The sequence below is a fragment of the Notolepis coatsorum genome, assembly GCF_963971535.1.
Source record: "Notolepis coatsorum genome assembly, chromosome: 15".
In the NCBI taxonomy this organism is placed as follows: Eukaryota; Metazoa; Chordata; class Actinopteri; order Aulopiformes; family Paralepididae; genus Notolepis; species Notolepis coatsorum.
The window spans coordinates 23,289,974-23,315,771 of NC_140179.1; the positions used below are offsets into that span (position 1 = coordinate 23,289,974).

Genomic DNA, 25,798 nt, shown 5'->3' on the forward strand with positions numbered 1-25,798 from the left:
CTCCCTGGTGAATGCCACATGCAAGCCCCTAGAGGGTTTTTAGGCAATTCTCCTACACATCCCTTTGTGGATTGTATTGTATTATATATGTAATTGTTTTTATATGTGTAAATAAATAAACAAACAAACATGTTAAGGCTCTAATAGTCACTCTCTGCATTAAACAGGACAGCCTCTGCCTACACAGTCAGAGTAGCCAATCACCGTCCTCACACTTCCTCCCCACAATAAATGACCTCAGCGATCTTGGGAAATATTAATTGCGCTCCAGTTCGGCCAGTTAAATACACATCCTCATTAAACCGACGTCAGTGGGTTCAGTTGACAAGTCACAGTTGAGAAGCGGTCTAAAAGTGGCCTCCCTCCCGCTCTGGGTCTCGGGCGCGCTCCGCTCCACAACACCAGGTCCGGGTGACTGCGACTTGACGTGGCACCGGGCGCTGGAGGGTCGGGGAGGGGAGCGCGGTTGGACTCGGGGGCGTGTTACGGAATTGAAATTCCAATTAAAAGCGTCTCTCTTGCCACATCCTGCTGATCTGTGTGGCATTCCGGTGGGCGGCGTTATGCACGGCACAGTTACGGAATCATGTCTAGTGTGAAAGGATGTGGGCTTTTCAAACACAGGAAACGGCTTTGTTTTGTAGGAGGGAATCATCGTCAGTCACCATTGAGCGATGAACGAAAACTGTGCTCCAGGAAATGCTCTCTGCGATCAGTCTGTAGCCGTCATTGAGACTGTACAGAGGACCTGGGACTCAACACAAGGCGAGCGCGACTACGTCAATTATGTGAGGCAGGATACAGCGCAGTGGCTGGAAGCTGTAGCCAAGAGATGCAGTGACCAGCCACTGCACAAGCCACGTTAGGATCTTTAGGACGTTTTGATCCAAACAGAATCATTATCATCACTCATTGTACACACCAAACGTGTCAGAATGGAGTGCAGGAGGTGAACACAAGCCAATCTCAGATTTCTCAGACGTTTTTGTGTCCGCGTCTGTGTGTTTTGTTGTTATTAATAGTGTAAATACTAAATGGTGCATTTATATAGCAGCTTTTATCCAAAGAACAGAACCGCTCTTCATGTCACCTGTGCAGGAGGACATAATAATAATAATAATGTGGAAGCCGTCCAGTTCCTCACTTGGCAGCAGAGTGGAGCTGGATTTAAATGACGGGGGCAGGACACCCCTAACGAGAGCAGTGGAGTGCGAACAAGAAGGCTGTGTACAGTACCTGCAGCGAGTCCAAACAGGATGAGACGGGGAACACAGCGCTGCACTTGGCCGCAGACGTCCCTGGCCACGGTGCCTTCTTCTCCATGACCAGGCTGCTACTCCATGGTTAAGGTGGATGACCAGAACACTGCAGGGAGCTAATGTGAACAACCCACACCGTTGACTCATTTGATGCTGGCTGCACAGAATGGACAGAATGATTTGATTTGATTTTGATTTGATTTTATTACGGATCCCCATTAGCTGGTGCCATGGCAACCAGCTAGTCTTCCTGGGGTCCACACAAAAAAACATACAAAAACAATTATTGCAAAACAGAATTATTAAAAGCCAGTACTCAACATACAATACACAATGAAACTAACAATTAAGATGGCTAAAATTACATGCAAGCAAAGAAACAGAAAACAAAAAAACAAAACAAAATACAAAATACAGTGTTAAATACAATTTAAGATTGTTTTTAAAATTGAATATTTTTAAGAATTGCTTTTAGAATGCTCATCAATGTTACTAAAACATCAATTTCACCATACCTTTAAAAAGAAAAGAAAAAACACACAAAGTAATCAGAAGAATGGAGGCAGAGAGGGTCAGAACTGAGGAGGAGAGGGTCAGAATGGAGGAAGAATGGAGGAAGAGAGGGTCAGAATGGAGGACGAATGGAGGAAGAGAGGGTCAGAATGGAGGCAGAGAGGGTCAGAATGGAGGAAGAATGGAGGAAGAGAGGGTCAGAATGGAGGAAGAGAGGGTCAGAATGGAGGCAGAGAGGGTCAGAATGGAGGCAGAGAGGGTCAGAATGGAGGAAGAGAGGGTCAGAATGGAGGAAGAATGGAGGAAGAGAGGGTCAGAATGGAGGCAGAGAGGGTCAGAATGGAGGCAGAGAGGGTCAAAATGGAGGCAGAGAGGGTCAGAATGGAGGAAGAATGGAGGAAGAGAGGGTCAGAATGGAGGCAGAGAGGGTCAGAATGGAGGAAGAGAGGTTCAGAATGGAGGCAGAGAGGGGCAGAATGGAGGAAGAGAGGGTCAGAATGGAGGCAGAGAGGGTCAGAATGGAGGCAGAGAGGGTCAGAATGGAGGAAGAGAGGGTCAGAATGGAGGCAGAGAGGGTCAGAATGGACGAAGAGAGGTTCAGAATGGAGGAAGAGAGGTTCAGAATGGAGGAAGAGAGGTTCAGAATGGAGGCAGAGAGGGGCAGAATGGAGGAAGAGAGGGTCAGAATGGAGGCAGAGAGGGTCAGAATGGAGGAAGAGAGGGTCAGAATGGAGGAAGAGAGGTTCAGAATGGAGCCAGAGAGGGTCAGAATGGAGGAGGAGAGGGTCAGAATGGAGGCAGAGAGGGTCAGAATGGAGGAAGAGAGGGTCAGAATGGAGGAAGAGAGGGTCATAATGGAGGAAGAGAGGGTCAGAATGGAGGCAGAGAGGGTCAGAATGGAGGAAGAGAGGTTCAGAATGGAGGCAGAGAGGGTCAGAATGGAGGAGGAGAGGGTCAGAATGGAGGCAGAGAGGGTCAGAATGGAGGAAGAGAGGGTCATAATGGAGGAAGAGAGGGTCAGAATGGAGGCAGAGAGGGTCAGAATGGAGGAAGAGAGGTTCAGAATGGAGGGAGAATGGAGGAAGAGAGGGTCAGAATGGAGGCAGAGAGGGTCAAAATGGAGGAAGAGCGGGTCAGAATGGAGGAAGAGAGGTTCAGAATGGAGGAAGAGAGGTTCATAATGGAGGAAGAGAGGTTCACAATGGAGGAAGAGAGGGTCAGAATGGAGGAAGAGAGGGTCAGAATGGAGGAAGAGAGGGTCAGAATGGAGGAAGATAGGTTCAGAATGGAGGCAGAGAGGGTCAGAATGGAGGAAGAGAGGGTCAGAATGGAGGAAGAGAGGTTCATAATGGAGGAAGAGAGGGTCAGAATGGAGGAAGAGAGGGTCAGAATGGAGGAAGATAGGTTCAGAATGGAGGCAGAGAGGGTCAGAATGGAGGAAGAGAGGTTCAGAATGGAGGCAGAGAGGGTCAGAATGGAGGCAGAGAGGGTCAGAATGGAGGAATAGAGGTTCATAATGGAGGACGAGAGGGTCAGAATGGAGGCAGAGAGGGTCAGAATGGAGGAAGAGAGGGTCAGAATGGAGGAAGAGAGGGTCCGAATGGAGGCAGAGAGGGTCAGAATGGAGGCAGAGAGGGTCAGAATGGAGGAAGAGAGGGTCAGAATGGAGGCAGAGAGGGTCAGAATGGAGGCAGAGAGGGTCAGAATAGAGGCATAGAGGGTCAGAATGGAGGAGGACAGGGTCAGAATTGAGGAAGAGAGGGTCAGAATGGAGGAAGAGGGGGTCAGAATGGAGGAAGAGAGGGTCATAATGGAGGACGAGAGGGTCAGAATGGAGGCAGAGAGGGTCAGAATGGAGGAAGAGAGGGTCAGAATGGAGGCAGAGAGGGTCAGAATGGAGGCAGAGAGGGTCAGAATGGAGGCAGAGAGGGTCAGAATGGAGGAGGAGAGGGTCAGAATTGAGGAAGAGAGGGTCAGAATGGACCAAGGTTATCGGACTACCAGGTCAGACGGGCCGACTTAGTCTCGCTCTGAGTGGGCTGGCTGGGGAAGACGAATGGAGACCTTTTTCATCAGAAAATATCGAAGGATGGATTTAATTTACAAGTGATCAGATGGGAGGGAGTCTATTTACGAGGGACACTATTTCCTCGTAAGAAGTAAGTCGTCAATGGTGAGTGACATTTAAAAAAAAAAATTTAGTAGCTGTGTGTGGCCTGTGTTGATTATGAATTAATTGTCCCGCTGTGGCCTTGCGTGTGTAACGCGCTGCGCACGTGAGTGTGTTGGCGACGCGCGCCGTGGTTATTGATATTGAGTTGGAGCCTGTGTTGATTATGAATTAATTGGCTGTGGGTCCGCTGTGGCCTGGCCTGTGTGTGTGTGTGTGTGTCAGTGGCGGAACTTTGGTCCCAGCGGTGGGGGGGACATATTAGGGGGCGTGGTCAGTGATGTCGCAGGGGGGGGGGTAGGGGGGGGCGCCCCCCCTTCCCAATTTTTTTTTTCTAATACCAGGTGTGCAATACACATTTTCCCAGGCGGTGGCGCCTCTTGTAAGAAGTGGTCATCGTGGAGCCAGGGCTTGTCCAGCTGCACGTCCGCTAATTTAATATAATGATACTAGTGAAATTTTTTTAACTCTGTCAAAATAAACGAGCTGCATAGGCATAATAAACTGTAAGCGACATATACATGTTTGCACTGTCTTTTTTCTATTATAAAGTGCCTCTCGAGACTCGGGTCCATAACACATAACAGATCAGTCATTTGATTGTAATGCAGGTGCTCGCATTATAAATCGAATGTATGCGAGACAAACAATGTAATCGTTTTGATGCATACATCTCTGCCCAGCCTACCCCACCTGTTGCTGTTGCGCCCCCGCACAGAGATACCCATATCCCCGCACCAGAACGCTACGACGGGGACGTCTCTAAATGTCATGCCTTTATTTTTCAATATTCACTAGTATTCGGACAACAGCCGCACACTTAAAGTGATACATCTAAAATCGCTTACCTTACCTGTCGGGGGTCCAGGACTCCTGCGTTAGAATGGGCGACAGACAGCTCTCCACTTCCCTCTGCAATTCGTTCCCTGCATACATCGCAAAAGGTATTCGACCACCCTCCCGGGGGCTCGGATAGTTCTTGTAACTGCCTCCGTGTTCAAGTTTAAGTTAAGTATGATGTCATAGACTATGTCAAATGTCATGACTCATAGTAGAATCGGCTGGCTTGTTCGCCATCCGCCAGGGAAACCGCAGATATATATTCCTTTACTGCGAATTGAGAGCGTCCCAAAAATGATTCCAGGCCGCTATTTCTTTACCAACGGATTTCCAGTTCCAACTGGTTCATGCGTCGGCTACACGCTGCTTTAATAACACTGCATTATCGAGACAGCGCCCCTATGTATGACTTTGAGGATCTGGCAATGAATTCCAAGAGTAGGGTAAATCTGCAGTGCCGGCACTGTGTAGTAGCGAGTCACAGTGCTGGCCGCCAGGCCACGCAGTTGCAGCGGTTTGGAAAACATGGGGGGGACAAATACTGCATTCTGAAATCATGCAGGGGACATTTTCCGGGGACCCCCCCGCAAGTTACGCCCCTGGTGTGTGTGCACGTGCGTGTGTGTGTCGTTCATTTCCTATAGTGCTGAGTGATGTGAATGTAATGTCCTAACCCAACCCCCTCCAATGTACAGTAAATGACCTAACCCAATAATACACAAGACCCTCTTCTACCAAGTATGGTTTCGTCGATATTCCAATGTACAGTTTTGCTTGTACAGTTGTACAGTTTCCCCCACCCTGCCTACCCATATAATTTCCTATAATTTCCTTTGTTGTGAGGGACCAGATTGGGAGACAGTAAGATATTGGTGAAAGAAAATTTATATGTAGATATGTGTAAATAGTTTTTGATTTGCCTTCTTGACTAAGCTATTGATGTGATGTTTGTAAGTGAGGCGTGTGTCAAGAGTTACTCCAAGGTATTTTACTAGTGCCTGTTGTCTTTAACTCTAGTGTCTGTCTGCTGTCTTCATAACCACACTGTGTGTCTGTACTTCTTTATTAATTTTTTTTTATCTCTCCCGTCCTCCCCAACATTTTTAACTCACAGCCACCACTGACACACACATTGGGGGATGTTTTAAAAATATAATTTAACATATAAAATAATATAATAATTTGTGCTTCACCAAAAAATTTGGTCAGCAGCCGCCACTGACATGCACCCTAGACATGCATGTTATGAGTGGGCGTGCTCCACCCTCGCAAGATGGCCGCCATGTGGCAACATCGGTCTCCGTTGGCCAGCAGCGTGGGTAAGCCATCTAGTGTTATATATCTATGGCAACAACAGGCCACAGGACTTCCAGCGTCCACGTGTCCGACCCGTCCCCCGCGCTCACACAGGAATCCCCTGCTACCCTTGCGTCTGTCCGGTGGAATGTCCTCCGCCCTCGCCACCCCCTCACCGCCCCCCCTCACCATCCACGTCCTCCGCCGCGCCGCCCCCTCACCGCCCCCCTCACCATCCACGTCCTCCGCCGCGCCGCCCCCTCACCGCCCCCCTCACCATCCACGTCCTCCTCCCTCGCCACCCCCTCACCGCCCCCCTCACCATCCACGTCCTCCGCCGCGCCGCCCCCTCACCATCCACGTCCTCCGCCCTCGCCATCCCCTCACCGCCCCCCTCACCATCCACGTCCTCCGCCCTCGCCACCCCCTCACCGCCCCCCTCACCATCCACGTCCTCCGCCGCGCCGCCCCCTCACCTCCCCCCTCACCATCCACGTCCTCCGCCGCGCGCCCCCTCACCATCCACGTCCTCCGCCGCGCCGCCCCCTCACCATCCACGTCCTCCGCCGCGCCGCGCCCTCACCATCCACGTGTTCCGCCACGCCGCCCCCTCACCATCCACGTCCTCCCCCTCACCTCCCCCCTCACCATCCACGTCCTCCGCCGCGCCGCCCCCTCACCATCCACGTCCTCCCCCTCACCTCCCCCCTCACCATCCACGTCCTCCCCCTCACCTCCCCCCTCACCATCCACGTCCTCCGCCGCGCCACGCCCTCACCATCCACGTGTTCCGCCACGCCGCGCCCTCACCATCCACGTCCTCCGCATCGCCGCCCACGTCCTCGCCTGACCCACAGCCTCACGCCTCCTGCCAAAACGGGCATCTGCACTGGAGGAGCAGCAGCAGGCGACCAGCCTGGACCTCCTGGCGTGCGTATGTAACCCTGCTCTACCGCACACACCAGAACAGCTCAGACCGATCCCGGTGTAAATGCTAAATGGCTGCATTTATATTATCTCTTTTATCCAAAGCGCTTTACAATTTGTTCCTCACATTTTTACCCATTCACTCACACATTCACACACCATGCAAGGTGCCAACCTGCTCATCGGGATCAGATAGGGGTTAAGTGTCTTGCTCAAGGACACTTCGACACACTGCCCAGGAGGAGCGGGAATCGAACCGGGCCAGTGTAGCAGTACTTTCAGCAGGTCAGGGAGGCTCGTAACATGAACACCAGGTTAGGTTAAGAGTCCGCTCCTGAGGCAGATACTTTACAACCCAATGTCTGCTCTGGTTTGACCTGCATAGTTTTTATTATGCTTATTGTAATGTTTTTATTGTGATGTGATATTTGTAGGATATCAATGAATCAACAATTGTATACAAGTGTCCCACTACAGTGCTTGCTGCCGTGCCCTAAGGGCCGCAATGGAAATAAGTTTGACATTGTTTGCGTAATCCGGATGAATTTGTATGCATACCATGTGTATTCTTAATTTGTCAAATCAAATCAAATCAAATCAAACACACTGGGATTCATATTGAGGAGGGGCCGGGGGTTAGAGAGGTGGTTGTGTGTGTGTGTGTGTGAGAGAGAGAGAGAGGGAGAAATAACTAATTCTATCAGTGTGAGAAAAGGCGCTGATAGGTCCAGCACAGCAGCGTTTAGACCAATCACCACGCCAGGATCCAACCCACATGTCCAAATACAAGTGCAAAGCTCTCCCACACACACACACGCACACACATACACATTCACACACATACACACAACATATGCAACTACAGGCACAAACTCACTTGTTTATTATATTATTATTTGCTTTTTATTTCCTCTGTTTATCGAACTGCTGATTTTATTCATTTATTTTATAATAAAACTAAATCTATATTTGTGTGCAAAAGACTTTTAAATAGAATAAAAAAACTAAAAAACATTTGTGTAACACACACACACAGAGGGAGAGACATTAAGAACAGACTGGTACAGTACAGACTGGTTTAATGGTTGTCAGAAGTATCCATCAGTGTGGACTCGAGTACAGACTGGGTTAACCCTTTCACTACCGCACTACCAAAGGGTTAACCCTTTCACTGCGACAATACGGAAGGTTAACCCTTTCACTGCCACACAACAAAGTTTAAGTTTATTTGCAAAAAGGACAGTGCATATTAATCAACATTTAAAATGTAAATACGCCAAAATTAGCCAGGAGGCTAGATTTCATCTGTAGTCCCTGGCCAATATGTTAAAAAACACAAACAATACACATATAAAACAGAATAAAGGTGAATTGCATACACACAGTTAATGAGTTTAGCTGTGGGTGCAGCTCTGGAATTCTTAGAGACAGTTTTTAACAGTTTCTTTTTAATTGTTCAAGCGTGTTACAGGTGTGTAGGCATAGTGTTCCAATACTGTGTGGCTCTAACAGAGAATACGGATTGTCCAAACGCACTGTTCCTGACGGTTAACCGTCTGTAGTGTGATAGTAAAGGGTTAACCTTCTGTAGTGTGGTAGTGAAAGGGTTAACACTTTAGCACTAAGCAGAACAGATGTCTAATCTGCACATATCACAAAAGAACAGAAAGTACATTCAAATAAATGACAAAAGGAACATATTCACAACGATTCTCTACATTTAGCATTGTACAGTACATACAAGACATTATGGATATTATTCAATTTAAATAATAATAACAATTAAAATGAAAGAACAACTATATAAAAAGGAGATTTTGTGAACATTTTACACGGTCATGTACAAAATAAGTGTTGACTGGTGGTCGCTAGTTTCACCTCCACGCCTGAGAACCTGTAGAAATAGTGAACAGGTCATTAACGTCTACAGTGTATGCATGTCGTTATATACAATGGCTAGGGGAACTATACAGGGTAACCTACAGTTTTGTTCATCAAAATGGCAAATAATAATAAAGGAATTAATCAAACATGTTTTGTTAACTAAGTAAATTCTTTTCATTATAAGTCTGACCATGAAGGGAGCAGGTAGTTATAAATGAGTAAAGTATGATTTGAGTAAAAAGGGATGTGGTTAAATTAGTGTATACTTCTTCCCACTCCTTTTCAAATATGTAATGACAAAATGTAGTTAGACTTGTGTTTATTTATTTATTTTTATATATATATATTTGGCTATATCTGTATCTATTTGTTTGTTTGTTTGTTTGTTTGTTTGTTTGTTTGTTTGTTTGTTGTTGCATATTTGAAATAAACTTCAATCAAATCAAATCACAGCAGCATCCTGTTTACTGTTCACTTTACGAATTTGTCCACTTTACTGTTATCACTTTATGTCTGACTCCTAAAAGCTGAGGGATGCTGTTCTGACTCCTAAAAGCTGAGGGATGCTGTTCTGACTCCTAAAAGCTGAGGGATGCTGTTCTGACTCCTAAAAGCTGAGGGATGCTGTTCTGACTCCTAAAAGCTGAGGGATGCTGTTCTGACTCCTAAAAGCTGAGGGATGCTGTTCTGACTCCTAAAAGCTGAGGGATGCTGTTCTGACTCCTAAAAGCTGAAGGATGCTGTTCTGACTCCTAAAAGCTGAAGGATGCTTGGTATAAAGACACGATGGTAAGTCATACTGGTCAGAAGCGTAACTAGTGTCTCTAGTCACTCATTTGATTATTCATGTCACTTGTTATGACATGAACATGGTGGCCATTTTTTCTCGTAAGACACGCTCAGGTGAGGGTGGAAAGGAATCAGAACCTGAGCATGACATTGTTTCTAGAAAATACAAGACTGAATTAACGGAACGTAGGCCAAATGCGTCCACATTTTTATAAGATTCTATCACATTTTCATAACAATAGCACCCTGCGCCGTTTTCATTGAGGTTTCTTACAAATTAACGATGCTCTATGTTGTCCTTTATATGCCGATTATCATTAGAATCTTAAATTGTACCATATGTCCCCCTTTAGACAACATATGTAACGCTACCAGCGCACTTTTGTTAAGATAATTAGTTGGCCATTCTCGGTCGATATACCGAGGTCGCAGTATCGTTTAACGCTGTTCAGATCACTTCGGAGAATATAGACACATCCCAGTGACCTGCGACCTGTGCTAACGCTCTTGGGAAATGCAGTGTTGTAGTTCTCAACATTTTCAGCCTTTAATTTTAAACCAATGCTGCCATCTATTGACAACAAAAAAGTGTTGTCTAATCGTCACCTTGAGAGCCACTTCCGTATACAGCACCGCCCCAAACCCATTCTAGAGATTCCCACTTTTTGCTGGGAGTGGGGCGTGGCCGTATTTGGTCCCAGACAATAAGAGTGGCCGCGATTGGGCACTGTGACGTTATTGGTTAGGGATGGAGATTTTTTCTTTTTTTTGTCATCACTGTCATCTGATTGGTTGCTGTCCTCTCCTGTCCCGCCCACACGCCCTCTGACACTGGTGTCTGGCGGGGAAGCGGTTCCGGTTGCCCCCGCAGCCTCCGTACACAAAGGGCCTGCACTCTCCTGAGCGCCGGTGGAAGTACCAGGCCAGGACATACTCGGAACATCCTCCCTCTAACATGGGCTCTAGGCAGGGGTCAAAGGTTGAACCTGGACCAGAGAAATAAAGAAAGGGTTAAAAAGAAAAAAAAACATTTTGTTGTCGTTAAAATTATGTCTCAAATCTCAAGAATCTTCTGACCCATTCTCCTACGCAGAGAGTTGGACGATGTTCCACTGTCAAGACATCTCTGCCCAAACAGGAAGTAAACTAACTTCCTTTACTCATAATATTTGCCCATAACATATTGAATAAATAATATTATATTATTGTTACTCCCATATTTTTTCTCTTTTAGAAGAACAGAACATTTGTTGAAAAGAGTTCAATAATAAAATTTCACGGTGTCAGTGTTGCCATGAAGGTCTGGTTTCCTCACGCAGAAATGACATAGAATCCTTTCTGATAACTACATCACTGCATAAATGTTCAGACAAGCTTAATCGTTGGTTATTAGCTGCGCTTTCGTTCAAACTAATTTGGCGGCAGATGTCTGTATTTGGTCCAGATTTAGTCTCTCTCTTGGGGCAGAGGAGGCCGTGACGTACAGGCGTAGAGACAGATCTGCGTAGGAGTGTGCTTCTGACCTTCAACCAATGAGAACGCTTCATATGGCAGATCTGCAGAACAGGCCTGTACAAACGACTGAAGTACAAAAAGATTATCTATTTTAAGATATTCGGTGGTGATATGAATATGGATGATGTCTTCACCACAGCTGTAAATGTATATAATGCATTTTATCATTATCCTCTGAGGAACACCGGCCAAATATTCCACGACATCATCATCAGCCCTCCATTGCACAGTGTGTGTTATTCATAGATTCGGTGTAAAAACCTAAGCCAAGGCTGTCACCCACATACCCATCCTGCCAGCCTCCCGTGTGTGTACACACACACACACACACACACACACACACACACACACACATTGATTCATGGAAGGCAAGATGGGGCAGAGGAATGTAGAGGAGGAAGAGGAATCTTTTTTGATGGATATGAAAATATGAAAGAGGGAGTGAGAGAGAGAAAGAAAGAAAGAAAGAAAGAAAGAAAGAAAGAAAGAAAGAAAGAAAGAAAGAAAGAAAGAAAGAAAGAAAGAAAGAAAGAAAGAAAGAAAGAAAGAAAGAAAGAAAGAAAGAAAGAAAAGAAAGAAAGAAAGAAAGAAAGAAAGAAAGAAAGAAAGAAAGAAAGAAAGAAAGAAAGAGGAAGAAAGAAATAGAGAGAGAAGGAAAGAGAGAGAGAGAGAGAAAGAAAGAAAGAGGGAAAGAAAGAAAGAAAGAAAGAAAGAGAAAGGAGGGCAAGATGGAGCAGAAGAACGTAGAGGAGGAAGAGGAAGATGGAGCAGAAGAACGTAGAGGAGGAAGAGGAAGATGGAGCAGAAGAACGTAGAGGAAGAAGAGGAAGATGGAGCAGAAGAACATAGAGGAGGAAGAGGAAGATGGAGCAGAAGAACGTAGAGGAGGAAGAGGAGGAGATCTGAGGGACAAAGCGTCATCATCTTCTTCTTCACTCACCAGCAGATTTGACTCCGAACGCCCCCCCCCTCCTCTTCCTCTGGCCCCAGGCCACGCCCCAGTCGCCACCTGATTCTAAAGGCCAGAGACAGAAGTACTTATCAGATCACAGGGAGATAGGGCTGAGCCCAAACGTACGAACGTTTGAACCTTTGTTCGTTACGTTGGCATTCGAATTCTAAATCAACATTCGAATTTTTTATTTTTAATATTTATTTTTTTTATTTTAAATTTTTTATTATTCATTCAGGTTTTTCTTCACAGTTGCAGATAAAGATTAGGCTACACTAATATTATAGTGTTAAAAGAAACTGATGAGTTATATTCATTAAAGAAAGTTGATATAATTGATTTAGTTCGCTGGGGCTTCTCCCTGGGCTGGGTCTGGGTCTGGAAAGTTGATTTAATAAAAAAAGACTAATTTAATCAGATGAATCACTTTATTCAAATAGAGGATTTAGAGGATATTTATAAATTTCTTTTTTTTTCTTTATTTAAAAATTTTTTAAAACGAAGGTTCTAACGTTTGTTCGAAAAACCCTGACGAAGTTCAAAAAACAGGCTTCGGGGACAGCCTTACAGGGAGATGGAGCCAACCATTATGGACTACGTGGGGGTGCTGTGAACTCACACCCCCATCAAATCAACACTTCATGAACGTTGATAGATACAAAGCACTGAATGTCTCCCCCTGAGGCCGAGGAGGTAAGGAGGACATGGAAAGGACAGTTTACCGTGGACAACTATGTGGGGGAAGATCCACGGGGATCAATAAAGGAACATCCTATCTTAGCAAGCTACACTTTTACGATGGTAAACGTTTGACAAAGAAACATTTACATTTCTCAACCGGCGTTCTCAGCCGAGCGCTGGTCTGAACGGTTGTGACAGTAGTGATGGTTGTGACAGTAGTGATGGTTGTGATGGTTGTGACAGTAGTGATAGTTGTGACAGTAGTGACGGTTGTGATGGTTGTGATGGCAGTGATGGTTGATGGTAGTGACAGTAGTGATGGTTGTGACAGTGGTGATGGTTGTGACAGTAGTGATGGTTGTGACAGTTGTGATGGCTGATGGTAGTGATGGTTGTGACAGTAGTGATGGTTGCGACAGTAGTGATGGTTGTGACAGTTGTGATGGCTGATGGTAGTGATGGTTGTGACAGTAGTGATGGTTGCGACAGTAGTGATGGTTGTGACAGTAGTGATGGTTGTGACAGTAGTGATGGTTGTGACGGTTGTGACAGTAGTGATGGTTGTGACAGTAGTGATGGCTGATGGTAGTGATGGTTGTGATGGTTGTGACAGTAGTGATGGTTGCGACAGTAGTGATGGTTGTGACAGTAGTGATGGTTGTGACGGTTGTGATGGCTGATGGTAGTGATGGTTGTGATGGCAGGCTTTTAAACACCTATAGCCGTTTTTCTGTTAGTGTCTTTTAGTTTTTTGTTGTCTATTCTGTTGTTTTAGCTAATTTTAATGTTTAATGTTTCCTCTTACTGTATTTTATTGATGTTATGTATTACTGTTGTAAAGCACTCTGTGCTGAGAAGGGCACTATATAAATAAAGTTTTACTGACTTACTTCACGCTCCTGAAAATGCATAAAAACTAGTTTTTCAACCTCACCAGTTCCTCACCCGTTCACCCGTTCCTCACCCGTTCACCAGTTCCTCACCCGTTCACCTGTTCCTCACCCATTCCTCACCCATTCACCAGTTCCTCACCAGTTCACCAGTTCCTCACCCGTTCACCCGCTCCTCACCCGTTCACCAGTTCCTCACCCGTTCCTCACTCGTTCACCAGTTCCTCACCCGTTCACCCGTTCCTCACCCATTCACCCGCTCCTCACCCGTTCAACAGTTCCTCACCCGTTCACCAGTTCCTCACCCATTCACCAGTTCCTCACCCATTCACCCGTTCCTCACCCGTTCACCAGTTCCTCACCCGTTCACCAGTTCCTCACCCATTCACCCATTCCTCACCCGTTCACCCATTCCTCACCCGTTCCTCACCCGTTCACCAGTTCCTCACCCGTGCACCAGTTCCTCACCCGTTCCTCACCCGTTCACCAGTTCCTCACCCGTTCACCCATTCCTCACCCGTTCACCCGTTCCTCACCCGTTCACCAGATCCTCACCCGTTCACCAGTTCCTCACCCGTTCACCTGTTCCTCACCCGTTCACCCGTTCCTCACCCATTCACCCGTTCCTCACCCGTTACTCACCCGTTCACCAGTTCCTCAACCGTTCACCAGTTCCTCACCCGTTCCTCACCCGTTCCTCACTCGTTCACCCGTTCCTCACCCGTTACATTGTCTTTCACTGGGGTCCCTGCCTCTTCCACCACCATAGGGGTTGGGTTGGCAGCTGCGACATTTTCAAGTGTGTCCTCTTCCTCCTCCTCCTCCTCCTCCTCCTCCTCCTCCTCGCCCCTCCCCTCCTCAGGTAGATGGCGAGCGAGGGACGTGTCCTTCAGCCCCCTGCTGGTCTCCGTCCGCCTGCCCTCAGTGTCCTTCACTGTCAGCTGGTGGTCCATCCCTACCGTAACACACACACACACAATACAAACAGTTGCTTATTAATAATTACTTTTAGGTTGACGTACTAAATGACGCTAACCTGTACTGTAACAAACACATTCCAGGCTGTATATTCATTCATACGGTCACGCTTTTCAACAGACCAGAGAGTATATTGTGGCAGATATCATCCCCCGTCTCATGGATATGTGAAGGACGGGAGGTACTACTGCCACGGGACAGGTGGAAGCAATTAGGTAGCTGATTAGTATTGATAGAGCACACCTGTGCACCATTAGATCAAGTCAACATTAGATCAAGTCAAGTCAAGTCAAGAGTTTTATTTGTCACAGCATACAAGTATACAATGAAATGCGGGGGGTCTTGCCGGCAACGATGTGCATAATACAATAGTAATATATAATAGAATCCAATAGAACGACATTGTGCAATAAAACAAGTAAACAAAGTAGGGCATATCGGTATATGTACATGAGTTATTTACAGAGCCTGGTAGGACATGCTAGGTCCTGTGGTAGTGCAATACACTGTTAGCTACGGACGAGGCACTGGGTCTTTATGTACACTGCTATACAATGCTATATTATACAATCTCAAGTTATACTATACTATTCTTAAAGTGACCTTTCCTTTTGTAAAGTGACCATAAGTGTGAGCGTGTGCAGCATGAGTGTGTGTTTGCTCATGTTAAAGTGGCTGCTAGTGTGTGAGCGTGTACAGTGTGTGTGTCGTGTGTGTGCTCATGTGTGCTTGTGTGTGGAGAGTTCAGTGGTCAAGGCTCTGATGGCCTGGGGGAAGAAGCTGAGCCGAAGTCTCTCTGTCCTAGTAGCTGGTGTTCGCAGGCGTCTGCCTGACCGCAGCAGCATGAACAGGCTGTTGTTGGGGTGGTGAGGGTCTTTCATTATTCTGCAGGCTCTGGATTTGCACCTCTTGTTGTATAGAACCTGCAGGGGTGGTAGTGAAATACCCGTGGTACGCTCGGCTGAGCGCACCACTCTGTAGGGCCTTCTTGTCCATTGCCGTGCTGTTTCCATACCAGGCAGTGATGTTTCCAGTCAAGATGCTCTCTACAGCTCCGGAGTAGAAGGACTGGAGTATCTTCCCAGATACTCTGAACTTCCTTAGCTGTCTCAGGTGGTAGAGGCGCTGCTTCGCCTTTTTTACGACTGAGTCTATGTGTGTTGTCCATGTCAGATCCTCTGAGATGTGGACCCCCAGGTACTTAAAGCTGCTCACCCTGTACACGGTAGCCCCGTTTATCCTCAGTGGTGTGTGTGTCTCCTGCTGTCTTCTCCTAAAAGCCACGATCAGTTCCTTGGTTTTACCAATGTTCAGGAGCAGGCTGTTGTCCTGGCACCAGCGTTCCAGTACCTCAACCTCCTCCTGGTAGGCCTTCTCGTTGTTGTCCGAGATCAGCCCCACCACCACTGTGTCGTCCGCAAACTTCACTATGGAGTTGGAGCTGAACTTACACAGTCATGTGTGTATAGTGAGTACAGCAGGGGGCTCAGAACACAGCCCTGGGGGGATCCGATGCTCAGGGTGATGGTGTTGGAGGTCTGACCCCCCACCCTGACCGCCTGGGGCCTTTCACTCAGAAAGTCCAGTATCCAGGCGCTCAGAGCGGAGCTCAGACCCAGCTCGATCAGCTTGTCCACCAGTCTGGTGGGGACTATGGTGTTGAATGCTGAGCTGTAGTCAATGAACAACAGTCTCACATAGCCCCCCTTCTGACGGTCCTTCTGACGGTCTAGGTGAGAGAGGGTGCTGTGCAGTACTTGGGAGACCGCATCATCAGTGGACCTGTTTGGCCTGTATGCAAATTGCATAGGGTCCATATCACTGGGGAGGGAGGCACAAATGTGATCCTTGACCAGCCTCTCAAAACATTTCATGGCCACAGAGGTGAGTTCCACCGGTCTGTAGTCATTGAGACCTGTTGGGGAGGATTTCTTTGGTACCGGGATAATGGTAGACATCTTGAAGCAGGCAGGGACCACTGACTCCGCCAGGGATCAATTAAATATGGTGGTGAACACAGGGGCTAGCTGGTTAGCACAGGACTTAAGTATGCGTCCTGTTATTCCATCTGGGCCAGCAGCCTTTCTGGTGTTCACCTGCATAAATGCTCTTCTCACACTGTGTTCCGTCAATGAGAGAGCGTCCCTGCCCCCCCGCGGATGCCCCCCCCCCTCCACAACAGCCGGCGTGCCAGTGACGTCACTAGCCGCTGAGCTAGCGGCGCCACTGTTTACACCAAACAGAGCGTAGAAAGAGTTGAGTTTGTCCGCGAGAGAGGCGTCGTCGCTCCCCATTGAGGGGGCGCTGACTTTGTAGTCAGTTATCATCCACAGTCCCCGCCATAAGCCTCGTGTCATTCTGTGCCATTTGTGCCTCCATTTTGTCAGCATACGTCCGTTTGGCCAGTTTAACAGCCTTGCGCAGAGTGTAGACTGTTGTCTTGTACTCTTCCATGTTTCCTGTCTTTCTGCCCAGGTTGTAAGCAGTGGTGCGAGTTTTCAGAGCTGCTCTGATAGTACTGTCCACCCACGGTTTCTGGTTTGGGAAGACCCTCGCCTTCTTTGTGGGGACGATACTATCAGCTAAGGTAGCTATGAAGCTAACAACAGTATCTGCGAACTCGCTGACGTCACTGGCACTTCCTTGGAACATATCCCAGTCAACGTCTTCGAGGGCGTCCTGAAGCGTGGCCTCTGATTGGTCGGACCATCTCTTTACCTCACGTGACACGACGGCATCACGTGATCTTTGTCTGTAAGCAGGGACCAGGAAAATGGAGTCGTGATCCGATGTGCTTGGTCACTCACACACACACACACACACACACACACACACACACACACACACAATAATACACTAGGACAGATAGAGTTGAGTTGAGAGGAGTTGAGATAGGAGCGAAGTATAGAGAGAGAGATTGTTGTTGATGGAGTTCTGCGAGGTGAGAGGTAGTGGAGAGGAGAGGTGAAGGCGAGAAGGTGTTCATTGTGTACTGACCCTGGACCGGAAGACAACTCTATTGAGTATTGAACAATCCTTTCTTTTGTAGAGAGCCTGATACGTGTTTTGACCCTGGACTGTTTTTGGATTACCCTATTGCCCATTGGACTTGTGCTGATAAAAAATAAATATCATTTATTTATTGAAATTGTGCTTGTGTGGACATTGAAATTGTTTGTTTTGGTCCGTGTCGAGCTTGAACAACACCAGGCTCGTCACAATATATATAAATTAGTGATGTCAGGCGATTACATTTTTTTTATCTAATTAATTACAGGATTTGTAATTAATTAATCTAATTAATCACATTTTAATCGCATAACCATTTTATGCCTGATATTCTATATTCTTTTTTTTTAGGTTTTTTTTTATCCACTTTTTCTCCTTATTTTCTATTTTTCTCCCATCCCAATTTTCGCCTCGCCAATTTTCCCTTCAATTCTCCTCTCCCCTGTCTCGAACGTTGCTAGACTATGCCTCCCACTGGTCGGCTGCAGTGAGGACCAAGCCTTGCATCACGTGTCCCCTCCGGTACACGAGGAGGCAGTTGTCGCATCTTTTCACCTGAACAGCGCAATCTCGCAGTGGCGAGGAGTAACGCGTGGGAGGCTCACGCTGCCCCCGATACTTCCTGATTCTGCTGTACAGGCGCACCAACCGACCTGTAGGAGTCGCTGTCCACAACGTCCAATTCCCACCCACCGGCTTCCCCACCCTCTAACACTGCCAATTGCGTTAGTATGACGACTGGCCAAGCCGGTAGCAACGCAGAGAGCTGGGCTTGATACCAGCATCTCCTGCGTTAGTGGCGAGCGCCTTGCCCACTGCGCCACTCAGCCGCCTGATATTCTATATTCTATAATCATATTTCAAATGTGTCCGGATGGCAGAATTCAATACTGTATCTACAAAACCTTCTGTTTAATCATCTTCCATTTATTCATTTGCTTTGATTTTTCAGGTCTGGTCAATTTTAGCATGGTGTTATTCACAGTCAAAGATAAAAAAAGAATGTAATTGATATTCTCATTTGGTTCATTACAATTTACTCAAGCCTAGTAACAGACACAGTATTTCTGACACTGGGAATACATTCCCTGAGATCCATAGATGTCCCTAGAATCAGATACCAAGAACATGCAAATGGACCATATTAAAAAAAAATCTGTAAATGTGTATTCTACGTTCTTATGGAATGAATGAGAAAAATAATAATATTTTATTTATTTATTTTGTAATAATAATGCGTTAATTTTCATAACGCGAGAATTTGCTGTGTAATTAATTAACACGATAAACTGACAGCTCTAATATATATATATATATATATATATATATATATATATATATATATATATATATATATATATATATATATATATATATATTGCTGTGTTGTATAGGTGTCTGGTGTTTGTGAATGTGGAGCTCTGAGCTCAGAGTTCCTCTGAACACAACAGATGGTTCAGTTCCATGGTGCCAGGTCTCTACTGTGACCTCTAGAACACACACACATATACATATATACACACACACATACATATACTCACAACATATATATACACACACACACACACGACAGACACACACACACATATCTACACACACACACACACACACACATATATACACACACACACACACACACATATACTCACGACAGACACACACACACATACTCACGATACACACAAACACACAGACACTCACGACACACACACATACTCACACGACACACAAACACACAGACACTCACGACACACACGCACACATACTCACGACACACACACAAACACTCATGACACACACACACACATACTCTCGACACACACACATACACTCACTCACATACTCTCGACGCACACACACACACACACACAACACAAACACACAACACACACACACACACAACACACAACACACAACACACACACTCACCACATTTCTCTGTCACCTCCTGCATAACTAACTCCTTCAGCTCTTCAACCTGGACGGCAAAAGAACAAATCATTGACATCAAATGTTTATATTCCCTCCAGACGTGCATTTTGACTGTGTGTGTTTGCATGTGTGTGTGTGTGTGTGTGTATGTGTGTTGTGCGTGTGGTGTGTATGTGTTGTGTGTGTGTGTGTATGCGTGTGTGTGGCAGTATGGTTACTGCAGTTAGCTTCTGCAGGGCAGTATAGTTACTGCAATTAGCTTCTGCAGGGCAGTATAGTTACTGCGGTTAGCTTCTGCAGGGCAGTTACTGCGGTTAGCTTCTGCAGGACAGTGTAGTTACTGCGGTTAGCTTCTGCAGGACAGTATAGTTACTGCGGTTAGCTTCTGCAGGGCAGTATTGCGGTTAGCTTCTGCAGGACAATATAGTTACTGCAATTAGCTTCTGCAGGACAGTATAGTCACTGCGGTTAGATTTTGCAGGGCAGTATAGTTACTGCGGTTAGCTTCTGCAGGACAGTATAGTTACTGCGGTTAGCTTCTGCAGGGCAGTATAGTCACTGCGGTTAGCTTCTGCAGGGCAGTATAGTTACTGCGGTTAGCTTCTGCAGGACAGTAGTTACTGCGGTTAGCTTCTGCAGGGCAGTATAGTTACTGCGGTTAGCTTCTGCAGAGCAGTATCTCACTGTGGTTAGCTTCTGCAGGGCAGTGTAGTTACTGCGGTTAGCTTCTGCAGGACAGTATAGTCACTGCGGTTAGCTTCTGCAGGGCAGTATAGTTACTGCGGTTAGCTTCTGCAGGACAGTATAGTCACTGCGGTTAGCTTCTGCAGGACAGTATAGTCACTGCGGTTAGCTTCTGCAGGACAGTATAGTTACTGCGGTTAGCTTCTGCAGGACAGTATAGTTACTGCGGTTAGCTTCTGCAGGACAGTATAGTTACTGCTGTTAGCTTCTGCAGGACAGTATAGTTACTGCGGTTAGCTTCTGCAGGACAGTATAGTTACTGCGGTTAGCTTCTGCAGGACAGTATAGTTACTGCGGTTAGCTTCTGCAGGACAGGTGCCAAATGGGTGAGAAGTGAGGATGAGGAGGACGACTGATATGTCTGAATGTTCTCCTGTGTTCACGTGAGTTTCCTCGGAGTACTCCGTGTTCCTCCCGCACTATAAAACACACTCCTGTCGCCACCCGTCACCAAAATACCGGTGTTACAGCCAGAGCCGGTCACCAGGTGCCAGACTGTGGCCGGCTGCCCACTGCTCCTAAATAGCTGGGATAGCATCTGTATGTACACAGTACATACATAGTACTGGATGCATTCTCATCGCTCGTTGACAAACACTCACAGAGAGGCCGGGCTCTCCCTTCTCTCCCTTGGTTCCTTCATTGCCCAGCTGCCCCTGTGGAAAAACAGGAAAACACGTCCCATTAATAGATTGATGAGTCATCATGTGAGATGGAGTACTATCTAAAGTGAGTCACATGACGTTTGTGTGCTCATGCCAAGTCACCACGTGGAAGCATTCTGATTGGTTGAATCTTTAGAGCAGTTGGTGATGTCAGAAGATTCTTTGAATGGAGAAATAATGTTAATAAGCTTTTATTTTTTACCCTTTTTAACCAAACGGTGCAAAACATAACTCAGTATACTGTATGTGTGTGTTAAGGCTGTCCCCGAAGCCTGTTTTCTTTAACTCCCAGCAGTACATCCAATAAAGTGATCAAGTGATCCACATCTGGAGTTTCCACGTCAATTTCAATGTCCATCTGATTCAAAACTCGTGTAGTAACACGGAAGAGCCCTTCGGAGCTAAATCAAATCAATCAGAGAGGGTCTTCGCTGTACGCGAGCTAGCCAATCAGAGAGCGTCTTCGCAAACTGCGGCTACGAAAAAAAATCACGCATTCCTGCCTGCTTGCCTCTGCGCAAATAGAAACATGTATACCGACCTGGCCTGCTTCGGAGTTCAGTGGCCTGACTGCGGGCAAAAAAAATAAAAAATGCCATTCTGCCAGGGCAGCCAGGCCACCGGGAAAACTTCCGGTGGTCCCGATGGCCAGTCCGCTAGTGTGTATGTGTATGTCATCATCATCTTTGTTTTACGTCCCTATTTTCCCACTACAGTGAGGTTGGACGGGGCGATGACTCCACGCACTGGGCACGGTTTTGTGTACGTGTATGTGTGTGTATTTATGTGTGTGTATGTATGTCTATGTATTTACTATTTATGTGTATGTATGTATGCATGTGTATGTGTATGTGTGTGTATGCACGTGAATGTGTGTGTATTTATGTGTATGTGTATGTATGTGTGTATGTGTATGCGTGTGTATTTATGTGTATGTGTATATGTGTGCATGTATATGTGTATTTAAGTGTATGTGTATGTATGCGTACGTGTGTGTGTGTGTGTATATCTCACATTTCCTCCACTCTTCCCAGGTATTCCAGGTAGTCCTTTCTGACATGGCTTCCCTCTTCCTCTCCTCCCCCTCTCTCCCTGTTAACACACACACACACACACACACACACACACACACACACACACACACACACACACACACTGAAACGGCCTACTTTCATTATACCACTATATCCAATCTGCAGTCTATCCATATAACAACGTATAATAACAATGTATAATAACACTGCACACACTGTATATACATGTACTGTATCTATATCTGTATATTTAAATCTACTCTTATTATTTAAACCACTGACTAGACTGGTTTATTATAGTATAATCATAATCGTACCACTGTATCTAATAATACTGTGCATACATTAGCTTAGTATACTGTATATACTCCGTAGCTTTGTCATATATACTCTACATATTCACACGTTGCACTTTACACTCTGGTTAGATGCCAACTTCACAGTTGTACTCTGTACTTGTACGACATTTAATTTAATCTAGTACACACGTCACATACATGACACACAAACATCTATAAGTGTGTACTTTTCTTCCACACACGTACAGACTACAGAAGGAATAACGAGTCCATGGCTAATTCTAAAGAGCCTAAGTAGTCTATACTATACACAGATGAGCCCTAATTTAATGTTCCATTGGAAGGTCCTCGTTATAAAGTCCAGTCTCTCTATCCACATCAAGAGTCTGGTAATTGTTGCTCCGAGGAGCGATATGGATGAGACACAGTTCGAAAGGGGCCGGTCGGAAATAGCCTGATCTACGTTAATTAGACCCGTGTCTCTGATGTCTTCACTGCTATGCTTAGAGCATATTGTCGTTCTTTATTCTATAAGTCCAAGGTTCTTTGGGTCATTGTGCACGTGTATGTGTGTGTGTGTGTGTGCGCGTGCGTGCGTGCATGCATGTTAGATACTGTAGATCAGGGGTTCCCAAACTTTTCAGGCCGCGACCCCCAAATAACCGTGTCAGAGAGCCACGACCCCCACTAGTATAGGAGGTAAAAAAATTAAAAAAAAAATTATATATATTCTTTTTTAATAAATGGAAATGTATGGTTGAAACATGCAATACGTTCAAACGCACACACACTAATAAGCATTGGAGGCTTTTAACCAGGGCCGGACTGGGGAAATCATTCAGGCCAGGAAATATAGTGCAAAATATAGCCCCAGTCAGGCCACTTTTTAAGCAGGGGATCTGGGGGTCCCCCACCAGGACATCTTTTGTTACAAAGACTTCATTTCCTGCATTCTGGTGCAGGAATTTTTTAATTTGTACTTTTTAAATGCCAGTGTTTGTGATGGCATCACAAATTATTGTTAAAAAAACACTGATTTTGATGGATTTTCTGTTTTTTTGTTATGTCAGATTGAAAAGAATACAATCTTTTATTCAACTTCAGCCCTGATCATAACACCACATATTCATGTTATAATTCTAACCCTTTAAATGCCAGTGTGTGTGATGGCATATATTTGCAATATATCAAATGCAAAGTAGATTTTTCTGGGGGGGATTATTACAGGCTAGCATGTGTCAATGATTAGCAACAACAGTTTTTTGTAAGGGTCCCGCCTCCACCAATCACATGCGGCTCCCTTTGTGTGTGTGTGTGTGTGTGTGTGAGAGCAAGAGAGAGAGAGAGAGAGAGAGAGAGAGAGAGAGAGAGAGAGAGAGAGATAGTTCTCCCAACTTGTGTGAGTTGCAGTAATCTCTTGGTTGTTCCCCACCTAGGTTATCTAACTATTGCGCTGCTGCAACTAGAAACACTGGCCTGGCCTGCTTCTAAGTTCAGTGGCCTGACTGCATACAATTATAATTATTTTTTTAAATCATCTGGCGACCCCCCCCCCCCCCGCGGCGGCTCGCGACCCCCACTTTGGGAACCCCTGCTGTAGATAGATAGATGGTAGAGGTGGTGGTGGTAGTGGTAGTGGTAGTAGTGGTGGTAGTGGTCATGGTGGTAGTGGTCATGGTGGTAGTAGTAGTGGTCGTAGTGGTGGTGGTAGTAGTAGTAGTGGTGGTAGTGGTCATGGTGGTAGTAGTGGTGGTGGTAGTGGTCATGGTGGTAGTGGTAGTAGTAGTAGTGGTCATGGTGGTAGTAGTGGTGGTAGTAGTAGTCAGGGCCGCCTCAGGGGGTGTGCGAGCAGTGCGGTCGCACAGGGCCTCGCGGGAAGGGGGGCCTCGCACATTTTTTTTTTTTTTTTTTTTTTTTTTTTTTTTTTTATTATTCTTATTTTTTTTTTTTATTATTTTTAATTTTTTTTTTGCAAGGCCCCCCTTCCCGCGAGGCCCTTTTTCATCACAGACCTAAAATCTAGTTTTGCTTATATGCTTATATATTTCACATTAGACACGTTTGTAGAATGTGTCTGACTTGTTCCTGGCTCTGCGGCTCTGCAGATACACTATTGGCTCTGCAGATACACTATTGGAGGCAGCTCTGAGGCTCTGCAGCAGAATTGGTTTCAATGAGGGGAGGGGTTACAGGTAAGGTAGAGTCTGACTATTTCACGCGTGCAGCATTGGAGGTTATGCCAGCCAAGATGAAGAGGACATCGTTCGGCAAATGGACTGAAGATGAAAGTTGTTGCATGTTAGACAGTTCAGTCAGGCTAGCCATCCCGGCTAAAGACAGGGACAGCTAGTTAGCTTTAGCTACGTTATAATATTGAGTGCTAACGTGTGGTTCAGTCGGGATATAGCCATGATGATGTCGGCTAGTAGCTAGCTTAGCTAAAGGCTAACTAGCGTTAGCTAACCTAGAGACAGCGTGTGCAGCATTGTTATGCCAAGATGAAGAGGACGGTCGTTTGGCAGATGAACTTCGTCAACTCCACGCGGTTGTCTCCATCCTCTTGGACGTTTGGTGAGTTTTTAATGCACTCTATTCTATTCCCGCCGTGGATCTCTCTCTCTCTCTCTCTCTCTCTCTCTCGGGAGCCAAATGGGCCGACTAGCTGTTGTAGTACTAGTAGCTAAAGGTGTGTGGCCTGGTGTCAGCACCTGGTGCGAGGGAGGTGAGCTTGGTGTTTCATTATGAGAATATCTCCATGCTCAAGTCGGCTATAGTCCGCGAGGGACTTGTTGCCGGCACCGCTATGGTAAACACCACTCTGTAGTGGGACGTGTATTGCCTTCTTTTTCCCTTCTCTCTTCGTATGAGAAGAGGAAAACACAGCGGCTGTCTGAAGTGTTGGCCTGTATTGCTTTTCTCACGTTGTACAGTTTTTCAGTGGTAGCCGCATAGCTTGCTTCTGCGTTAGCTAGTGGTTAGCGATAGCCGGGTTGAGCTAACTGTTAGCCAGTTAGCTGTTTAGCTTTGACGTTAGCTGCTCGTTTTCGCTCGCCTGGGAACGTTAGCTTGATGCTATCAGTTAGCCTAGAGTTAGCTGTTAGCTTGTGCTACGACCATTGACATTAGCCGTGAGAATAGCGGGCCCTGGCACTCTGACTACGACATCATCTTTGACAGAAGATGTAGTCGGGCCTGCACCATGACAAGGCTCCGGCCATAGCTTCTTTTTGTCCCGCCAGCGAGAGGCCTTTCGTCAACGTGGAGACCTGTGTTGCGGCCTTTCGCCCTGCGTTCCTTGGTGCAGGTAAGATGTCATGACATTACCCCACTCTTCCTTCCTTCCCCTCCCGAATGTTTTGTTAATAACGATGTTTTTTTCCAGGCAAAACATATGTTACTTCACAACATTTGGAGATACGAA

General features: G+C 46.1%; 1 protein-coding gene across 1 annotated transcript in view; it reads right to left on the reverse strand.

Annotated features, from left to right (window-relative positions):
* Nucleotides 1–10,225: 10,225 nt before the first annotated feature.
* The window catches only part of col7a1l (collagen type VII alpha 1-like), a gene marked incomplete at its 5' end in the record, with an annotated part of 253,304 nt that continues 237,731 nt past the window's right edge, over nucleotides 10,226–25,798 (reverse strand). The window contains 6 exons of the mRNA XM_084330929.1: nucleotides 10,226–10,664; nucleotides 12,134–12,208; nucleotides 14,564–14,671; nucleotides 19,633–19,681; nucleotides 20,982–21,035; nucleotides 22,059–22,136. Of these exons, the coding sequence (XP_084187055.1) occupies nucleotides 10,459–10,664; nucleotides 12,134–12,208; nucleotides 14,564–14,671; nucleotides 19,633–19,681; nucleotides 20,982–21,035; nucleotides 22,059–22,136 (570 nt within the window). The 3' untranslated portion in view covers nucleotides 10,226–10,458. The remainder of the gene's footprint in view (nucleotides 10,665–12,133; nucleotides 12,209–14,563; nucleotides 14,672–19,632; nucleotides 19,682–20,981; nucleotides 21,036–22,058; nucleotides 22,137–25,798) is intronic.